This window comes from Dasypus novemcinctus, chromosome 9, assembly GCF_030445035.2.
Source record: "Dasypus novemcinctus isolate mDasNov1 chromosome 9, mDasNov1.1.hap2, whole genome shotgun sequence".
NCBI classification, from domain to species: Eukaryota; Metazoa; Chordata; class Mammalia; order Cingulata; family Dasypodidae; genus Dasypus; species Dasypus novemcinctus.
The window spans coordinates 23,665,114-23,685,754 of NC_080681.1; the positions used below are offsets into that span (position 1 = coordinate 23,665,114).

At 42.8% G+C, this 20,641-nt stretch overlaps 1 protein-coding gene across 2 annotated transcripts; it reads right to left on the bottom strand.

Moving 5' to 3' along the window:
• Window positions 1-656: 656 nt before the first annotated feature.
• On the bottom strand, window positions 657-5,820 carry S1PR1 (sphingosine-1-phosphate receptor 1). 2 transcript variants are annotated; one of them, XM_012530325.4, is made up of 2 exons: window positions 5,043-5,820; window positions 657-3,381 (listed from the first exon to the last, which is right to left on the bottom strand). In XM_012530325.4, the coding sequence occupies exon 2, from the start codon at window positions 3,214-3,216 to the stop codon at window positions 2,068-2,070; it is 1,149 nt and encodes a 382-aa protein (XP_012385779.1). In that variant the 5' UTR covers window positions 3,217-3,381; window positions 5,043-5,820; the 3' UTR covers window positions 657-2,067. The 2 variants fall into 2 exon arrangements, with proteins under 2 accessions (XP_012385779.1, XP_012385780.1); XM_012530326.4 differs by lacking the exon at window positions 5,043-5,820 and adding an exon at window positions 3,602-4,785.
• Between the last annotated feature and the right edge of the window lie 14,821 nt (window positions 5,821-20,641).

Here is a 20,641-nt window from a genome sequence, read left to right on the forward strand (position 1 = left end):
GAAAACTTCCAGGTACTAATGACTGAAAGCTTTTAGATGAAGGGTGCCACACTACCCGACTCACATTTTATAACTTGCTACTTTACTGGTAGTGTATACTCCCATATTAGTTCAAAGGATAGACAGAAGGAAGTCAAGGCAGTGCCCTAAAAATATAGTAAAATGATTTACTATTATCTCCCCTGGCCAAAGCTCACCCCTCCCCCAGCCTATTTGTGGAAGGCTTGTAGAAGAACGTAAGCTTTTGCTGAGTGTCTTGATCATTGGGCCTCCTGATTTAAGTTAGATCTACAGCCACAATGTTGTATATTAGTTCTTTTAAAATCCATGTTTTAGGATAGCGTTACTGTACTTAATTTAGTTTGGTTTGAATGCAATCAATTTAAAATATAAACAATCACATTTACTTACCAATGCGGTATTCAGGTTGGTGGTTTTGCCTCTTTCTTTACTGCTCTTCAGTGTTAACTAATGGAAGTTTCTCTTCCTGAAGAAGATGGTGGTTTTTAAACTAACCACATTTTTTGACACCCTAGTTTATCAAGGTAAACTCCTTTAGAGAATAACTGAATTTTGCTCTACTTTGATTCTAAAAGGCCACCTAGCCAAATGTAATATCTCCATAATTATTTTTAAAAACACTGTTCACAAAGGGATCTTTAAAAAAATCAGTTTATTAATGTTTAAAAGTTGATAAAGCTATGTGCAAAATAATCCACAAAAGTCAGAAACCTATTAAATACTATTTTTAAAAAAAAAAACAAGACATTTCTCAGTTTAATTGCACTGAAAACCACACTAAGGACACAGCAATATATTTTTATTCTTTGTAACATTTATACAGCTCTTCAATTAACTATCTAATGAACAGAACTGAAAATGAACTGAATGAACTAATGAACTGAAAAACTCCTGCTGTTCCCTATCAGTTTAAGTAATGCTTTAAGGGCACAAGACAGTGGTATTTTCTTGAGAAATACACATTCAAGGATGTTAACACAGGTTAGAAAAATCCAATAAAATGACCTCTGCTGAAACAAATACATTCAAAAATCATGAAAAATATGTTTAATATAACCATCCTGTTGGTTGAAAAGAATCACATAACACTCTGAAATAAACATCAAGAAAAGTGCCAAAGACATGTTGTATTTGTTAGACAAATTCACCAAGAAATCTTTCTTGATTGACAAAAGTCAATCCCCAGTCAGTTTTCACCTTGTTGTGTGTGTGTGTTTGTTTCTCCTATGACTCTAAGGATCCTAGCTGATATCATTAAGATAAAGTGGACTTCTGCAAAGATTTCAGCCACAATGAATATGATATTATAACACATTTCATTGTAAGGAAATAATGTAAAATTTTTTTAAAAATCAAAGTGACCGCAACCAAATTCCTAAAAACTGATCCAGCTTACTCAGAAACTTTGGCCTCAGCAAATGAAATTGCCTTACATCTCCAAACCGTCTCTGTCTCCTCAGGGTCTACCTACTCAGCACAGCCTACCTGCTACAGATCATGAAATAGACCATGCGCGTGACCCCAGCTCTGATGAATGCCAGATAGTGACCATATAAAGTGAAAGAATTCTCAGGAGGGGCGGGAAGGAGAAGGGTGAGTGGGATATGCAGAGCATACCTAGAGAAGCACAGATGCACTCCCTCATCTGGGTTTGAAACTAAAGTGAAAGAAAACATCTTTGCCTCAAAGTTCCAGACAAAGAGGTGCTTTACACGGGATTATTCATCTTTGAGGAGGGGCCAAACCAACCTTTCAGGAGCCCTGACAATGCTAGACCTTTGGCTCAGTGCAAAATCAAAGCTCGGGGGTGGGGGGTGGGGGAGTGTATTTCAGGCCAGGACCTGATCTCCACCCTTCCCAGTGCATTGTTCACAGGAACTAAGCGTACCCACCCACACCCAGCACCACCACGCTTCTCCTTCTCCCCCAGTCCCTCTGGCTCGCAGCAGCGCCCCTCTGGCAGCAGTGGAGGCCCAGAGAATTTTTCCGAACACTGGAGTGGTGGCCACGTAAAAGCGCTCCCCGCAGGTCCGCAGCTTTTCAGTTTTAGGAAGAAGAGTTGACATTTCCAGAGGACAAAATGGTCTCTGGGTTGTCCCCATCGTCCCTCTGGGGGTGGGAGGAGTTGTCCGACTTACTGCGGCTGAATTCCATGCCAGCCATGATGGGTCGCTTGATTTTGCCAGTGGCATCTCCGCTGGGGCACTTGCAACAGGACATGATCCGGATGAAGGCGCGGCGCATCTCCTTGTTGGTCAGAGTGTAAATGATGGGGTTGGTGCCCGAGTTGAGCACAGCCAGCACCAGGAAGTACTCTGCTCTGTAGAGGATGTCGCAGGTCTTCACCTTGCAGCCCACGTCCAGCAGGAGCAGGATGAAGAGCGGCGCCCAGCAGGCGATGAAGGCGCTCAGGACAATAATCACCGTCTTGAGCAGCGCCAGGGACTTCTCGGAGCTGCGGCTGGCCTTGGAAACGTTCTTGCGGAAGGTCAGACGGCGGCTTCGAGTCCTGACCAGGGAGTAGATCCTGCAGTACAGGATGACGATGGAGAGGAGGAGCAGAGTGAAGACGGTGGTGCAGAAGAGGATATAGTGCTTGTGGTAGAGCGGCAGCACCGTGGAGCAGCTGGACAGCACGCCAATGCAGTTCCAGCCCATGATGGGCAGGCCGCCCAGGATGAGGGAGATAACCCAGCAGGCACTGATGAGCAGGAAGGAGCGGAAGCTGTTGCTCCCGTTGTGGAGTTTCATCTTCAGCATGGTGATGTAGCGCTCAATGGCGATGGCCAGGAGGCTGAACACCGAGGCAGACAGGGCCACGAACATGCTCCCTTCCCGCAGAAACCACTGGGCGGGAGTGAGCTTGTAGGTGGTGGCCCCAGACAAGAGCAGGTTGGCTATGTAAGCCACTCCCGCCAACAGGTCTGAGAGGGCCAGGTTGCCAATGAAATAGTACATGGGTCGGTGGAACTTCTTGGTTTTCCAGATGGTCAGCAAGACGAAGATGTTCTCCAGGATGATACAGCAGCAAATGAGGATAAACACAACCGAGGTTAGTTTAATGCCCTTGTCCTTGTCTGCGCTGAGATTCAGCTTTCCCGTGTAGTTGTAATGCCGGACGATGATGTCGTAGTTGCCATAGTCGGAGATGGAGGTGCGGAGGGTCTTGGACAGGGGGACACTGGTGGACCCCATCGTGCTGCGCAGGGTCCCCAGGAGCCCGGGGAGGCGCTTTTCCAGACCAACGCTAGAGGGCAAAGTCGAGAGACTCTTCGCTCGCTGCCCAGGGGGTTTAGTGAGAGAGATCCAGACTTTTTGTGTCGCTTTTCTTTGGCTGGAGGGGGCCTCCGAAACCGCAGCCTTAAACAAGTCACAAAGAGGAGAGAGTCAGGGAAAAAAATCACTTCGCACTGGCATAATTCATTCTAGCTAAGGCATTGCTTCAGTTTTGTTCTTTTAAGGAAACTCAGGGAGGCACAGGGGGAGAGATTTTTTTAAAAAAATCAAATTCTCATTTCTTGCAAAAAAAAAAAGAAGAGGAGGAGAAAGATACGGAGGAAGAAAAAACAAAAAAATTTACCGAAACTGAGAATTCCAGCGGGAAAAGACGAAAACCTTCCCTAAGGTTGCATCTATTCAAAAGGAAATGGGAAACCCGGAGAAGCACGCCCCATTCTAACTCCACTGCCGCCCCCTCACCCCCGATTTCCAAGCTCGGGGACTCCAGAGAATTCGGTGGTTCAGTCACGCACTCACTGCCTGCTCAGGATCTCTGCAGAAAAGACCCAAACGCCAATCTGAGAGCGGAGACGCACACCTCTGCCTTACCCCCTCCCCCTGCTAAAAGAGCTGAGCACCACCTCCTAATTGCCATGCAAGAAATTAGATTTGCACGAAAATAATTTGACAGCGTAAGTCATTCTTTAGGCTCTATTAATAACTCTCTAGGAGCAGGTGTGCAGGCCCTGCTCCGCCACCCTGGCCCGGGGGCGCAGTGAGGTGTGGGCAGCTAAGCCCGCCCTGGCCTTGGGTAAACAGGAAAGTGCCTCCGTGAAGCCACTGCCTTTTCATTCTTCTTCTTTTTTTTTCTTTTTTTTTTTTTTCGTAATCCAGTGCAAGTGAATTTAAAGGAACTCAAGTAAAAACCATTCATAAGATTGCAACAAATCCCAGAAGTTCCCAGCATTGATTGCACGAAGAATATTTTTAGTTACAGTAGGTACAACCAAAAGCAAGTACGAAAGAGAGAGAAAGAGACAGAGAGACAGAGACAGGAGAGATAGAGGAGAGAGAGAAAGAGAGAGAGAAGTTATACTAATGAAACTATATATCACCACAACCCTAATTTCGAGTGCAAAACTCCTCTCCAGAAACTCACATAAAAGGACGTGTGGTGCATTGGTAAGCAGGCTGGGACAGTTTTATTTATCGCCCTCCCACAACACGATGCCTCCTCTCACAGAACTAGAAAGTGTGGATGGAACGAAACGCAGCATAGGTTAGCAGAACGCTACTTTTAAGTTGCTCAAGTTTCCAGGTAACGTGTAATAAGGTGGAGAAATAGTAGACGAGAACAATCCCGAAATTCCCGGGACTCGCGCCAAGAAGCTCCGCACTCTCCGCATCGAATTCTGTACCCTGCTCTCCTGCCCTAGCGATTTAAACCATTCCCTCCACCCGCACAATCTTTATCTATCGGATTTCCCAAAATACACGCCTTCCCACCCTCTCCTTTGAAGGATCGCAGCTTCTCCCTCTCCCAACTCCCGCCCCTCGGTCAATTCTACAATGGGGACTTAACCCTTGTCCAAACTTCATAAATCACAAACGTCCCAAGAGCAATCCAATCTGGTTGGGGCTCCTTAGTGGCCCAGAGAGACTTGTTTCCAGCGACCAGAGATGTGGAGGATTTCCAGGATTTTCTTTTGTCTCGTTCCGCTTTAAAACTTCATTTCTGACACCGACACCCTGCCCCCAGCGAGGCTCCCGCGCGCCCTGCGCCCGCGCGGCTCGCAGCCTACCTAGCTCAGGCGGGACGAAGTTGCGCTGGGAGAGCTCCGCGCCGGCACCGCGCTCTAGGCATCTTGCTGCCCCCGACTGAGGGCGTCGCGCTCCGGCGAACCTCGCCGAGTCCGGGTTCCCTCCCTCCACAGCCGCACACTCCAATGGCCAGCCCCGCTGGCGGCGGCCCGCGCTGGCCCGCGAGGCGAAACCGCAGGGGCTGGGCGGCTCATTTAGGAAGAGACGGGGAGGGGTTAACGCACCACCCCACGCCCTCCGCAAGCAGCTGGGGGCCTCCGGATCTCGGCTGCTGAGACACACTGTCCAGGAAAGATATAGGGCAGAAGCCAAAAAAAAAAAAAAAAAAAAAAAAAGAGAGAACCCCTCCTCCCCCGCTAGCCACCGGGAAATAAAAAAAAAAACCCAGAAGGGCGGAGCCTGGTGCCCCCTGGATTCTAATGTATAAATCACGGCCCGCGTCCGGCCGGCGGCCGCTCCTCGAGATCTGGTCGAGCAAAGAAGTGGAGCGCCTTGGGAAACTTTTTTCAGGGTGCTTAGGCCGGCCGGCATCTCTCCGCGCACCTCCCGGGTCTGTGGGATCCTAGCCCCGGGACCGCGGCCGGGCGCCCGTGCGGCAGCCTCTGTGCTCGCGGGGACCCGAGCCGCGGTCCCGCGAGCCCCGGCAGCCCTGGGGGAAGAGCCCGGGAAAGGGCTGCGAGAGGGAGGCCGGAGGCGAGCAGCCGGGGAGGGAGAAAGGGCGAGGAGGTTTCTCCACCCACTCCCCACCTCCAAATTCCCGGGCTGCCCGGAAACTTGCGGTCAGAGGGGCAGAAAGTGGTTTTCTCAGGGCGCACGGTGAAATGGGCCAGCGCCGGGCGAGATGTTGTCCGGCCGGGTGTCCTGGATTCCGACCTGTGGTGGGTGAGGGCTTTTGAGGAGGTGGGCTGTTCCCAGGTTCTGGGACATTTAAAAAGCCGGGGGCTTGTGTAGTTTAGGAAATTCCAAGAGGGAAGAGCCGCGCGGCCCAGCTCCACCTGCAGCCTGCAGCTGCCCAGCCAGAGACCGGCGCGAATTGCTCGGGTTGAGACTCCAAAACCGCTCAGCCTCAAAGCTCGCAGCTTGCCCACCCTTTCCTTTGGCTAGTGTGCTAGTTCAGAACGAGAGGTTGAGAGGCGCCCTGGGTCAGACGCGACCGTGAGAGGTAAACCCAGGGCACTCCTGCCCCTGCCTTACTGAGACGGGGAGGTGTCCACCCAGTTCCCGATCGCAGTGGCTTCCCATCCCAGCAGATGTGAACTCAAAACTTCCTCCGCTGTGCAGTTTCAATTGATAGACACACCCTGTACCTGAATGACTCAGAAAGAGGCTGAATGAGTAAACAACAGACCCCCGGTTTCTTGGCTCTTATGAGTTTGCACACAAAAAAAAAATTAAGTGACGGTTAATTCACAACTGCCTTAAAGCCTTCATCAACGACGTCGCACCCAACACATACCCACAAATTCAACAGTACATGCATACGACGTGGAAACTTAAAATAACGGCCTTCTAGACTCGAGAACGAGCCGAGCGTCTCTTTCATTGGGTTTGATGACCTAGATCACTTAAAAGGGAAGGTACATTTAGCCCACACAGCACAACCTAGGGTGGAGATGCGGCAACCGCCCCCCACCCACACCCCTGCTCAACACACCAACTCATTCCTGAGTTCTTTGAAGGGAAAGGAATTAAAGTGAATTGTGCACCTAGAATGTATTCCACACTGTGATATTCTAAGTTAACACTACTGCCCAGTGAAGCAAGCGCTGTTGACCATTTTATCAGTGAGAGAAATGTCACTCATCTTAAGTGACTTGTACATCTCCCAGGTAGTGAGTGGAAGAACGGGACTCCCAAACTCAAATACTGCAGATGCTAAGTCCTCCAGCTCAAACACCCTCATTCAATAAACAGTTCACTGAAATGCATATTCCTGAAGGGAAGCAGACCTCTACCTAAGTTTATTTTTTAAGATTTATTTATTTCTGTTATTTCTGTCCACTTTCACGCCCCCTGTTGTCTGCTCTCTGTGTCCATTAGCTGTGTGCTTTTCTGTGTCTGCTTGCATTCTTGTCAGCAGCACCACAGTGTGTGGTGCCATTTCTGGGCAGATTGTGTTTCCCCCCCACTGCCCCGGCGCTGGGTGGCTTCTTGCAGGGCGCAGTCCTTGCACATGGGGCTCTCCTACACTGGGGACACCCCTGCGTGGCAGGGCACTCCTTGCACCCATCAGCACTGGGCCAGCTCACCACATGGTCAGTAGGCCCTGGGTTTGAACACTGGACCTCCCACATGGTAGGCAGACGCTCTATCAGTTGAGCCAAATCCTCTTCCCTGTACATAAGTTTAAATTTGTTTTAAAAGTATATCAGCGAACACAGTGAATTTTTTAAAAAGCCACTCATTTCCCTACTATACTTGTTTACAAAATGTATACAAATATGCTAATGAATGTCCTTTTAAAACCACTTATTTCCTGACTATGCATTTACACAAAGTGTATACAAAAGTATGCTACTGTATGTTTTATTAAAAACCTCTAAAATTTCCTGCCTATAATAACCAACATAAGGTTGATTTTTTAGTATTTAGTATTTGTATACCAGCTTCTAACTGTTATACATTTAATCCTTACAATAACCCTGAAAGGTACTATTATTGCAATTGTACAAATGAGAAAACCGATTCACACATACATGAAGCACCTTGCTTAATGTGGCTTTTGAACTTAGACTGGCTGCAAACTCTTTACCACTAATCTAAACCACTATGATATACCTCAAACTTGACCCACACAAAAATTGCATAGATAAAATTGATCCTTTACTTGTCAATATCATTGGTGAGGATAATGTTTGATATTCATTTTAAAAAGTCCAAATACTTTGCAGAAGATAATTTAGTAATATTCATCCTTAGTATATACCTGTGAAATATAAAAGTTAGATGACTACTCTTAGGCAAAACAAGAGAGTAGGCAAAGCTATTTCCCATGCTTCCTTGCCTAGTCCAAGGCTCTGCTCCACATATTGGTCTCTTGTAAACAGCCTCAGGGTATCTCCTGGCTCCCAGCCCAGAGACTCCCTTTCCACCACAGTCTGGAAGCCAACACCAATGTCCCTATTTAACTTCTCATCACATGGAGATTAGCCATCTGATGCCCAATTCACATTAAGGGCATTAATGGGCTCCATTCCAAATTTCTGATTTCAAAGCAGGTTTGCTATTCTTTTTTTTTTTTTAATATATATTTTTTTATGTTTAAAGAAGCTTTAGATTATGTAATGTTACATCTTATGTAAAAAATGTAGGGGGATTCCCATCTACCCCACCCCTTCTCTTCCTAACACTTTCCCCCATTAACAACGTCTTTGATTAGTGTGGTACAATTGTTACAATTGATGAACACATATTGAAGCATTGCTACTAACCATGGTCTATAGTTTACATTATGTTTATACTCTGCCCCAAACAATTTTATATATTTTGACAAAATGTGTAATGACCCGTATCTGTCATTGCAATGCCAGGCAGGACAATGCCAGTGTCCCAAAAATGCCCTCACATTACACCTATTCCTCCCTCTCCCTCCCCTCAGAACCTTTGGTGGCCACTGCCTTTACATCCAATGATAAAAGCTCTTCCATTCAATGTTTCCTTTTTGTCTGGTATTAACATTCTATAGTATTAAGCTTTGTTCACCTTCAAAGAAAAACTGTTTTATATATGCAATTTTATCCGTATTCATGTTTCACATAATAAATTTATATTTCACATAATATATTTAGTTTATAATAGGGCAATCATGCAATATTTGTCCTTTTGTGTCAGGCTTGCTTCACTCAACATAATTTTCCTCCAGGTCCATCCATCATATGCTTCATGATTTTACTTTTTCTTACCACTACATAATATTCCATCATGTGTATACACCACAGATTAGTGTAAACATAGATCAATGTATAGAGATTAAATTAGATTAGTGGTTGTCTAAGGCTGGGGAATGAATGCTAGGGGGTGTGGAGTCTTTCTTTTTGGAGTAATGAAATTATTCTGAAATTTTTGAGGTAATGACTGTACAACATTGGAATTATGCTAAATGTCAATGATCGTACACTTTGGATGGATCGTATGGTATGTGAATATGTCTCAATAAAACTGCTTAATAAGGAAATAAATAAATGTGCAAGAATAGCCAGAAATAACAGCTATGTGTGGCAGGGAAAACAGAGAGATTGAGAGGTAAGGAATTTTCTTGTTTGTTTTTTGTTTATTTATTTATTGTTATTATTGAAATAATGAAAATGCTCTAATAATGATTGAAGTGATGAAGTGATGAATGCACAATTTTGTGATTATACCAAATGTCATTGATTTTATACTTTGGATGAATTGTATACTTTATTAATATGTGTCAATAAAAATGATTTGTTAAAAAAAATTTAAACAAAGTTCAATACTGAAAATTTTGAAGAGAACCAGAGGAATGTTGTCAAACTATGTAATCTTTTGGTCTTTAAGTTTATATTAAAATAGCAGAAAAGAGAGAACAAAAAGTTCTTCTATTGCTACAATAATAATAAGTCTGTAATAGAATAATAACGTCCGCTTTGGTCCATTGTTCATTCCCCAATCTTAAAATTTTAGGATGGTGATGCCCACTCTGTTTCTAACTGAGAGGGGGCTTGGATCCCATGGGGCAGATGGATGGAACTATCTTGCTTGCAGTAGCAGGCACTCTCTGTTCCTTGGGACCAGTATTGTCCATCATCATCTACTTTTTATTTGTCCTGGGTACTCGGGGGATTCTTGCCATTCTATTAGAGAATGTAGCAGGACTCCCCTGCAAAGGAATTCGATATTCTTTTGGTTATTGTGTGGGTCTCCACCCACTGAGACAAAGCCCTATGAACACTTGAACATACTATATGCCTTAGAGACGTGCCCCAGGTGCACCCCTCCTTCCATATCCCCCCAGCATTGACACCCCCCACCAATGATCCTACCCTGCCACTGTTGTAACCCTTTTGTGATGAAAAACCTCTCAAGAAATGAAACCCAAATAAAATTAGTACAAAAATCAAATAATAATTCTAAAAATAAAAAGTACAAAAATTTAAAAATTGAAATAAAAATTTTTTATACATTGTATCTTTTGTCACTGTAAGATCTGTTATCTTGTATGTACAGTGATCATTTCTTCCATATGTTCCCTCAGTGTTGTTTTTTTTTCATTTTTTCTTCAAAGAAGCTTTAGGTTACAGAAAAGTCCTGCAGAAAATATAGGGGATTCCCACATACCCAACTCCCTCTCCCTTTTCCACTCTCCCCTATTAATGACATTTTACTTGTGGACGGTACATCTGTTACAATTAATGTGCGAACATTGAAGCATTGCTCGTAACCATAGTCAATGGTTTACATTATGGCTTACATTTTGCACCGTTCACTTTTATAGGTTTTGACGAAATTTAAAATGAGCTGTACCCGTCGATGTAAGATCATGCAGAACAATTCTAAGGCCCTAAAAATGCCCTCTATTCTATATAGTCTATTCTTCCCTGCCCCTCCACTTGGAACGTACTTTATGCATACTTCAGTGTCTTTCTCCAGGGTTGCCAGATTAAAATACCACCCAATATTTGGGGACATAATTATACTAAACATTGTTTATCATTAATCTGAAAATCACATTTAACCGGGTGACCTGTATATTTATTTGCTGAATCTGGCAACCCTACTCTCTTTCCTAATTGCTTCAGTCACTGTCGCAACTACTTCCCCCCAACCCCCCACCCACTCCCAAACCCGGTGTCTTAGTTGCTGAAGGCTGCCCATGCAACATACCACCAATGTGTTAGCTTTTATAACGGGAATTCCTTAGGTTAAAATCTTACAGTTCCAAGGCTGTGAAAGTGTCCAAATCAAGGCATCACCAAGAGATGCAGTGTAGCCAAGCTGCAGCTCTAGGCAATCAGGCACGTGGCAGGGCTCATCTCTGCCCTCTTCTCCAGGCCTCTGCTTTTCAGCTGGAGCTGCTCCCTGGGCCTCGTGTCTTGGCCTCTTTCTCTTCCTCTGTGCACCGCTGATTCCAGCCTCTGGCCTTTTGAGACCTTTCCTTCTGTCTCTGAGGCTCTTTCTCTGTGTGCCTGCTGCGTTTATTCCTCCATTTATAAAGACTCCAGCAAAAGAACCAAGACCCACCCCGGGTCCCGGAATCCCATCAAAGACCCTCAACTGCTATGTTTCAAAGGGTCCCACACAGACAAGAATGGATTAGCCCTATGGACATGATTTTCTGGGATCCACCCAGCTTCAAACTATCACATCAGGTAAGATCCAACCATTCCTCTTTCTGTTTATTCACAGGAGAGTAACGATGGTCCTACTTCATGTAGAAAACAGTATAAAATAAGTTTGAAGTCGGTGGCGGACTTGGCCCAGTGGTTAGTGTGTCCATCTACCACATGGGAGGTCCGTGGTTCAAACCCCGGGCCTCCTTGACCCGTGTGGAGCTGGTCCATGCGCAGTGCTGATGCATGCAAGGAGTGCCCTGCCACGCAGGGGTGTCCCCCGCATAGGGGAGCCCCACACGCAAGGAGTGTGCCCCATAAGGAGAGCCACCCAGCGCGAAAGAAAGTGCAGCCTGCCCGGGAATGGTGCTGCACACACGGAGAGCTGACAGAGCAAGATGGCGCAACAAAAAGAAACACAGAGTTCCATGCTGCTGACAACAACAGAAGCGGACAAAAGAACAACACGCAGCGCAATGCCCACAGAAAAACAGACAACTGGGGTGGGGGGGGGGGGGAAGGGGAGAGAAATAAATAAAAAATAAATCTTTAAAAAAAAAGATGACATACATATACACATGGACAAATGTATGTGTACATATATAAATGCATATACATGTAGATGTATGGGTATATATATATACTCACAGTGAACAAAAAGCCCAAGATTTTCCATATTAAAAATAAATAAATAGAAGTTGGCAACTTTGAAAATCTGTTCAGTAGGTAACCTTCTCTTAAATCACTTCAACTGTTTTTCAAACACTCTTGAGACAGATTCTCCAAATTTTAGGTTATATAAACTCTTTTTGAAGTTCCCAAGCTAGACTTAGATTTATAGATTTGAAAAATAATGCCTTTGCATTTATATTCTCGTTTCATTTTTGCAAGTATGAAAAGTTATCCCATTCTCCACACTAATCCCTGAGGTAATTAAGGCACCTTGGAGCTGTTTTTCTATCCTAAATGCAAGATGCTGAGATGCAGCATAAAGAGAGCATCTTACTCGGCATCGTCCAGTAGACCAGGCCACATGGAGGAAAAACAGTGATTGCTCACATATTTGAGGAGATTGAATTGAATCACGCTTACACAAAAATATTTTTTTTATTGGTAAGAAATATAAAGACATTTTAACCTCACAACCCTGGTTGGCAATTAGAAGGGATTACTATTGCTTTTAGGGCAAGTTTGCAGCTTTTAATTAATTTGTTCTTCCTAAGTAATTGGCAAGAATTATCATCCTTGTTTTTACAGGTGAGGATAGCACCTGAAAGGGAAAATGAGTTGCCCAAAATCACATAGTCTGTAGCTGAGCTAGATGAGAAATTGTAGACTACTAGTTCCTCACCAGTGGTCAAAAATTAGTTCAAATAAAATTATTGAAGGAATGAGGGAATAAAAGAAGAAAAGGAGGGAGAGATGGGGGAAAGGAGGGAGGGAGGGATGGAAGGAAAGAAGACTCAACCACTCTTTCTTATGCTATAATACTTACTTATTTGTTTATTGTCTGGTCTTCACAGTTGAGTGTAAGTCCCATGAATACTGACATTTTTTCCTCTCTCTCTCTCTTACTGCCATATATGAGCACCTAGCACAGCACCTGGTATATAGCAGATGTCCAAAAGTATTCTTGAAAAAAATGAATGAATTAATTAAATGCCTACTGTACTCAACTGGAATTACGTCAAATGGAGGTGACCAATTGAAACCAGCTAGATGTAAATCAGTGTTCTTTTGATTTCAAAAATACTGAGGTACTGTTTGTTGCCTGTGCCTATGCTTTGTTCCTCCATAGACACTAGCTTTAGTCCCTCTTTGTCGCATTGTTTCATCTGCACTGAGGGACGGTTACCCAATCTTTCTGGGGTCCACCAGGACACCTCAAATTTTTGTCTATATAGTTTGGATTAGATCATCTTAATTACAGCCTCCAGTTTTGAGGAAAATCTGTCCAGTAAGCTTGACATGATGAATTAATAGAAACTTTTTACTTGCATAAGTTATAAATATCATGGTTCTTGGAAATTTAATTGTTATAAACATTGCAAAATCATATTAATCCCTATGTCCCGGGAGAGGCCAATTTACGTCAATGAGACATAAAAACTAGAAAGTATTTAGAAAGCAAATTTGGCCTAATTCCTTTAAAATCCTCTGAATTATAAGAATGAAGGTAACTAAGCATTGTTTAGGAGACAGGCTTTAATAATAAAAGGAATGGGTCACATGCAGCTCTCATATGTGTGAAGTAAACAAATCTTCTCGAGTCCCTGAAGGATCTTAAAATGCTTACTCAGAGCCCTTTCAGTATTGTTTAGAATCAACCAGTTTAGTAAACGTCCTCTTTAAAAATGATTCATAGGTTATTTTGCCCCAGTCCATCTTAACTCTTAAATATTTCATTGTTTATAATTTTTAAAAATCTCTTTTCTAGGTGGAGCAGGAGGGGAGCTGAAAATTAAACAGAAAAGCAAAGGGAGAAATAAAGTGACTTGAATATTCAGCGATTAGCCAGGGGTTTAACCTGTGGAGTTTTAGCTCTGTCACTGACTATGACCTTCTGAAAACCGAAGAATTTGGGAAGGCTATATGGTAAATACTCTCTGAGTATCCTGCTTATTTGAAATAAAAGTGTCCGCTTTAAATAATAAAAAGGAAAATACTCGAAGCTTACTTAAATACACTGAAAAATAGCTGAGCCCTAATCCCTTAACTCAAGGCCTCTGCACTTGCCCATCTTTCTGCTCGGAATCCTCAGGTAGTTTGTGGCCTCATTTCATTCAGGTCTCAGGTCAAAGGTCATCTCCTCGGAGAGGTGGGCCCTGACCCCTACCTAAAAACACACACATTCCTTAGCCTCTCCTTATATGTACTTTATTTTCCTTAATGAACTTATTATCACATGATTTGTTTGTATTCTACTTGTTTTTTTCCAGCAGACTGCAAATTCTAGAAAGAAATTATTTTATTGACTACCCTGAAAAGACCCTATGGGAAGCAGATGTGGCTCAAATGATAGAGTGTCCACCTACCATATGGGAGGACCTGGGTTCGATCCCTGGGGCCCCCTGGTGAAAAAGAAGAGAAAGTGTGCCCATTCGGCAAGCCAGTGCCCACACGACTGCCTGCTTGAGTGCCCGCACAAGTGCCCATATGAGTGCCCTCTCAGTGAGCCAGTGCCCGCACAAGTGAGTCATGCAGGAAGATGTTGATGCATCAAAAGAGAGACAAGGGGGGAGTCAAGGTGAAGCACAACAGAAACCAGGAGCTGAGGTGGCACAATTGACACAGAGCCTCTCTCCCCGTCAGAGGTCTCTAGAATGAAATCCCGGTGAATCCTAGAGGAGAGAAAATGAAGAGAAAAGACAACACAGACAGCAAAAGAAGCAGGGTGGGAGGAGAGGAAGAAGAGGAAGGGGGGAAATAAATACATCTTTAAAAAAAAAAGAGAGAGAGAGACCCTAGAACAGTAACTCCCCAAATATTTGTTGATTGAATAAACAAAAATCACAAAAAAATCAGTAATTTTTCTTTTTCTTTAAATAACTAATGATTTTTTTTAATGTAGAAAGTGAAACTTCTCTGATTCAAAATAAACAAAACAAACATCTCATCAAGGACAAAAAGAAAGCATCAAAACCTCTAAGTCCTCTAAGTAAAATCTAGAACTTTCATAAAAATGTTTAGGGACACACTCAAACTATACCTAACACTGATGCTATATCAGCTTTCAAAGAGGAGGAATCTGCTAAATTACTACTCACCTACTAAAATTCAGTCAATTCAGTTCAAGAAATCAGTCAAGCTAGTTGTTTGCCATTATGTAGATAAAACAACTGGTTGCTTCATTCCATTTGCACATTGACTTGGTATGAGGTAAGTCAACATAGGATCCCTAACTGAAAAACCCAATGGCTCAAAGTTAGCTTTCTCCCTGGCCTTTCCCATTTTCCTTCACTTCTATAATTCTATGCTTTTGAGCTATAGGTGTTATGACATTAAGGGTGATTTATTTACATATTAATGCAATACACAAATACCTAGCACTGAGTATATGCTAATGTAAAAGATATAAAATCAAACTCCAGTCCTTAACATGTTCACGGTCAGGGAAGTCTGAGAAATGAACAAATCTGCACCATGTGGCATAGTAAGTCCTGTGATCAAAGTGTGGCTCTGCATCTCCAGCTGAGCTTGCCTTCCTAAGCCCTCAGCTGCGGAGAGGCTTCTTTCCTGCAAAGACTACTAGAGGAGAAGAACTTGGCCAGTGAGCTGGAGCTGTCTGAAGCTTGGCCTAGAGATCTTTGCAACGTCTGTGGGGATGGAAATGGAGTTGGAAAAACTCATTTCAAAACTGCAAGCAGTTTTCTGGAGAATGTGACACTTGAATCCATTTTTGAGTCAGGTTATTGTTTTGTTCTTGAAAAATCATCTGAGTGAGCCATTCAGTTATGCAAATGAAAAGTTAAAACCCCAAATTAGGAAAAGTCACTTTTGAAAACCTGTGGCTTTTAGGGAGTTATTTCTATTGCCACAGTACCTAAACAAACAAAAACTAAACTACTTAGGATCTCCATTTGAAAGTTCTCAGAGGTCTCAGACAACACAACCTCAATGGAACTCAAGATTTCCCTTTCTAAAAATAACCGCTATGTTTTGGAGTCACCTCCACTCCCTCCCACCTTCCAGTTCTCAATAAATGATATCACCTCAAACAAGTCACTCAGAAAGCTAAAGGTCAACCTCTATTGTCTCTTTGTCTCTTTCCTTTACACACAGATACAATTCTTCAACAAGTTCTGTCAATTCTTACCAAAACACAGCTCCACTCAGTCCCACTGGATTATTGCAATGGCCTCCTCATTTTCCACTCTTCTTCATCTCCAGTCCATTCTCCACTCAGGAGCCAGGAAGGAGCTTTAAAAACACAATGTACTTCCTTGCAAATGCATCAAAGACTTTTTGTTGTCTTTGAATCAAGTCCAAAATATTTAACAAGGCCTCTAAGACTCCTTCCTAAGTTCTCCATTTCTTTCCCTGCTCTTCTTTCTCTTCACATTTTTTTTGTTGTTGAACTTTTTATTTTCTAATAATTTCAAACTTACAGGACAGTTTCAAAAATAATATAAAACAAATACAGAGAACTCCAATAAACACCTATCTAGATACCCAGATTTACCAACTTTAACATATTGCCAGATTTTTATAACATTCTGTATCCATCTATGTGTAAGTGCCTATCTATCTATCTTCCTAAATGTTTGAGAATTGGTTGTCTACATCATGCTCTTAGAACACTTAATACTTCCATGTATATTATTTAAGAACAAGGATATTCATTTATGTAATCTCATTAGGTACAATTATCAAGCTCAAGAAATTTAACGTTGATATAAAGCATACAGCCCATATTACAGGTTTTTTGATTGTCCCATTAGTGGCTTTGGGGGCATTTCTCCTTCAGTTAGATCGAATCCAGGATTATGCATGGCTCTTTAACCTCTTTCTCTCTCTCTTTTTTAAAATGTGAAAACATGCATACAACTTAAGATTTCCTGTCTCCACCACTCCCAAGCATACTAATCATTGAGATTAATCCCATTCACCATGTTTTGCTACCATCCACCATTCATTACCAAAATTTTTCCATCATCCCAAACGGAAACCCTGCACTCATTATTCATTAACTTCTCATTTCCCTTCCTCCATTCCTCTGGCAACCTGTACTTACTTTCTTCCTCTATAAATTTGCAAATTCTAGTTATTTCATGTAAGTACAGCTATACAATATCTGTCCATTGTGTCTGACATTTCATTCAACATGATGGTTCACCCATTTCAGAATTTCATTCTATTAAAGCTGACTAATATTTCTTTGTAGTTATATACCACATTTTGTTAATCCTTTCAGGTGCCAATGGACATTTGGATGACTTCCACCTTTCAGTTATATGAATAATATATCTATGTACATCAATATACAAATATCAGTTAAGTACCTACTTCAATTATTTAAGATATATATATACTTTGGTATATACGATTTTGCATTTACTACCCCACACCTTCCAGTCTAAGCAACATTCCATTCCTAGTTAAAAGGCAAGGCTTCCCCAACTGCCCATAGACCTGTGTTATAAAAGTCCCCTCTCATTTTGCAGCAAGCATGGATGATCGAGCTCGGAAAATGCTGTCTCTCCTCACTCCACCAAGCACCCCACATAAGGCCCCTAAATAAATGCTCAGAGCACATAGTAGAATCACTTCTTGCCCTCTTTTCAATCCTAAGTTCATGGAATAGTCTTAATGTCCCAGTGTCCAAATTCTGGAAAATAAATTAGTTTTAAGGAAGAAAATGTACAGTTTCCAACATCTTAATAAGTCATAAAATGTCCCAAAGACTTTTGTGGTAGAATCTGTTCTTTCTGTCTGCTTAAAATCTCTTCTCCCTTCTCTTGGTACTAGTACCCCTTTTCCTTTGGAAAACTACCACTCCACAGTTCCACATGCCAGGACTGCCAATCAAGTGGCCCAGTTCCCTTGGCCAAGCTCTATGCCCGGGACCCACGCCAGGCCAGGCCAGGCTGATTCTCCTGGGATTTGAATCTTGATCAGGGGAAACTCAAGGGGTAAATAAACACAAAAAGATGCTCAATGAATTCCAAACCAGAGAAACCCAAATAGACCCATGCCACAGGTTATTGATATTAAATATCACTATATATTGATATTAAAATATATAATATACCCTAGTATTATAATCAGACTCTTGAATGATAAATATGAAGTGAGAATTCTGAATACCACAAGACAGAAGCAATGAAGCAATGTGTCATATACCAGGGAGCCTCAATAAGATTAAGTGCCGGGAAGCAAATGTGGCTCAACAGGTAGAGCGTCTGCCTACCATATAGGAGGTCCAGGGTTCAAACCCAGGACTTCCTGACCCATGTGGTGAGCTGGCCCAAATGCAGTGCTACCACACGCAAGGAGTGCCATGCCACGCAAGGGTGTCCCCCATGTAGGGGAGCCCCACGCGCAAGGATTGCACCCCGCAAGGAGAGCCACCCAGCGCGAAAAAAGCACAGCCCACCCAGGAGTGGCATCGCACACACAGAGAGCTGATGCATCAAGATGACGCAACAGAAAGAGACACAGATTCCCAGTGCTGCCAAGAATGCAAGTAGACACAGAAGAACACAGAGCGAATGGACAGAGAGAGCAGCAACGGGGAGGGAAGAGAAATAAATTTTTTAAAAAAAGATTATGTGCTGATTTCTAATCGGAAATCATGGTGGCAAGAAGGGAGTGGGAGGACATATTTAAGGTAAAACATTCCAAACCAAGAATTCTGTGTCTTGCCAACTATCTTCCAAAGTTAAGGGCATGATTAAGACATTTCCAGATAAACAAAAGCTGAGGGATTGTGTCACCACTAGACTAGCCCCACAAGATGCTAAAGAGAGTTCCATAAGAAATGGAAAGAAAATAGATTGAAGCCACATGAAGAAATAAAAATCCTGAGGGTAGTTTTGGTTTGTAGCTCCTCTTTTTGCTTCCAACAGATTTTAACAGGCAAATGCACACAATGCATTGAAAAAGAATTGGTTTTGGAGTCATAATGGATAAACTTATGATTTGTGACAAGAACTACATAAAGGTGGGGGGTGGAAGAGTGTAGTCACAGTGTATGTATACTATTGAAGTTAAATTGTCTTCAAAGCAAACAACATTGTTATAGCTTAAGGATGCTAAATTTATCTCCCATGGTACCTGTAAAGAAAGTATCAGAGAATGCACATGCTCATGGAGACAGAAATTAAAGCACGGGTAGCCAGGAGCTGTTTAGGGAGAAGGGAAGGTTTTGGTAGTGGAAGGTGGTGAGGGCACTGCAATATTTGAATGTGAGTAATCCTATTGAATTGTGTGCTTGGGAGTGGTTATAACAGAAAAGTTTATGTTGTATTTATGTTCTCATAAAAAAAAAAGAGCAACAAAAGAGACAATGATAATTATATGTCGTACATGATCTAAGAAGGGATCTAGCAAGGGAGGAGTGAAGTTTCATTATTAGCATTAATGTATCAATGCTAAATTTCTTGACCCTGGTAACTGCACTTAAGGTGGCTACATTTGAGTGAATATCCTTGCTCTTAGGAAATGCTCATGGTAGTATTAAGTGTTCAGGGAGCATAATGTACACAACCTAGACTCAAGTGTTCCAAAAATGGAGTGATAGATAAATAGACAGGTAGCCTGATGATGGAATAATACAGAAAATGTGGCAAAATGTAAAAAAAAAAAAAAAAAAAAAGGTGGTTCTGGACATCTGGGGGGTTAGGGGTTTGTCAGAGTGTACTGTATGGCGTTTGTATTATTTTTGTAATTTCCCTTAGGTTTAAAAGTATTTTCAGAATAAAAAAGTTAAAAAGCAGGGGAAAGACCAGCTCTTTAATGTCCTGGGTAATATTTTGGATGGAAGGAATCCAACCTCCTGGGTAGGGCCTGCTTCAGAGAAGCTTGTTGGATGTTGGCAGGAAAACTAAGCAAAACGCAACCTTGTTTGGTGGCCTTATTGTTGGGTTGAGGGAGACCGTTTGTTTACAAAGGTGTGGCAAATGCTGGAGTCGTCCACTAGGAACGGACAAGAGGGGTCGTCTTCAAAGGTACCAGGCAAGAACAGTGATGTGGACTTTCCTGCGCTGGTGAGGTCAATTGCAAGGCAAAGGGAGCAACAGACAGGAGCACAGGCAGCAAATAGGAGGACTCTGATGGCTTCAGAGAGAGGCATGCGAGTGGCTAAGAGCTTGGCCACTGGAATCCGCAAGTCTTGCATTTGAATCCACTTTCTCTCATTACCTGGGGATAGGGGGCAATTAATCTCAGTTTACTCGTCTATCATTGGAGGTAAAAATACTTGCTTCACCATAAAATTACATACTTAGGTAGGCTTTTTAATTTTTTTAAAAGATTTTATTTACTTACTGATTTCTACCCATCCCCTCCTTGTTAGCACTTGTTGTGTCTGTTTGTCTTCCTTGTTTCTTTAGGAGGCACCAGGAGCCAAACCCGGGATCTCTGATGTGGGAGGGAGGTGCCTAACCACTTAAGCCACCTCCACTCCCTGCTCTGTTGTGTCTCTCATCAAGTTTTTCTCCCCACATCTCTTGTTGCATCATCCTACTGCATCGGCTTGCTGTCCTCTTTAGGAGGTGCTGGGAACCTCTGCTGCCTGCTTTTGTTATGTCTTTCATTATGCTTCGATTTTGTGTCTCTTGTTGTTT

Excerpts from the sequence above, each read along its gene's own strand:
- S1PR1 (XM_012530325.4), bottom strand. The coding sequence starts at position 3,216 with ATGGGGTCCACCAGTGTCCCCCTGTCCAAGACCCTCCGCACCTCCATC.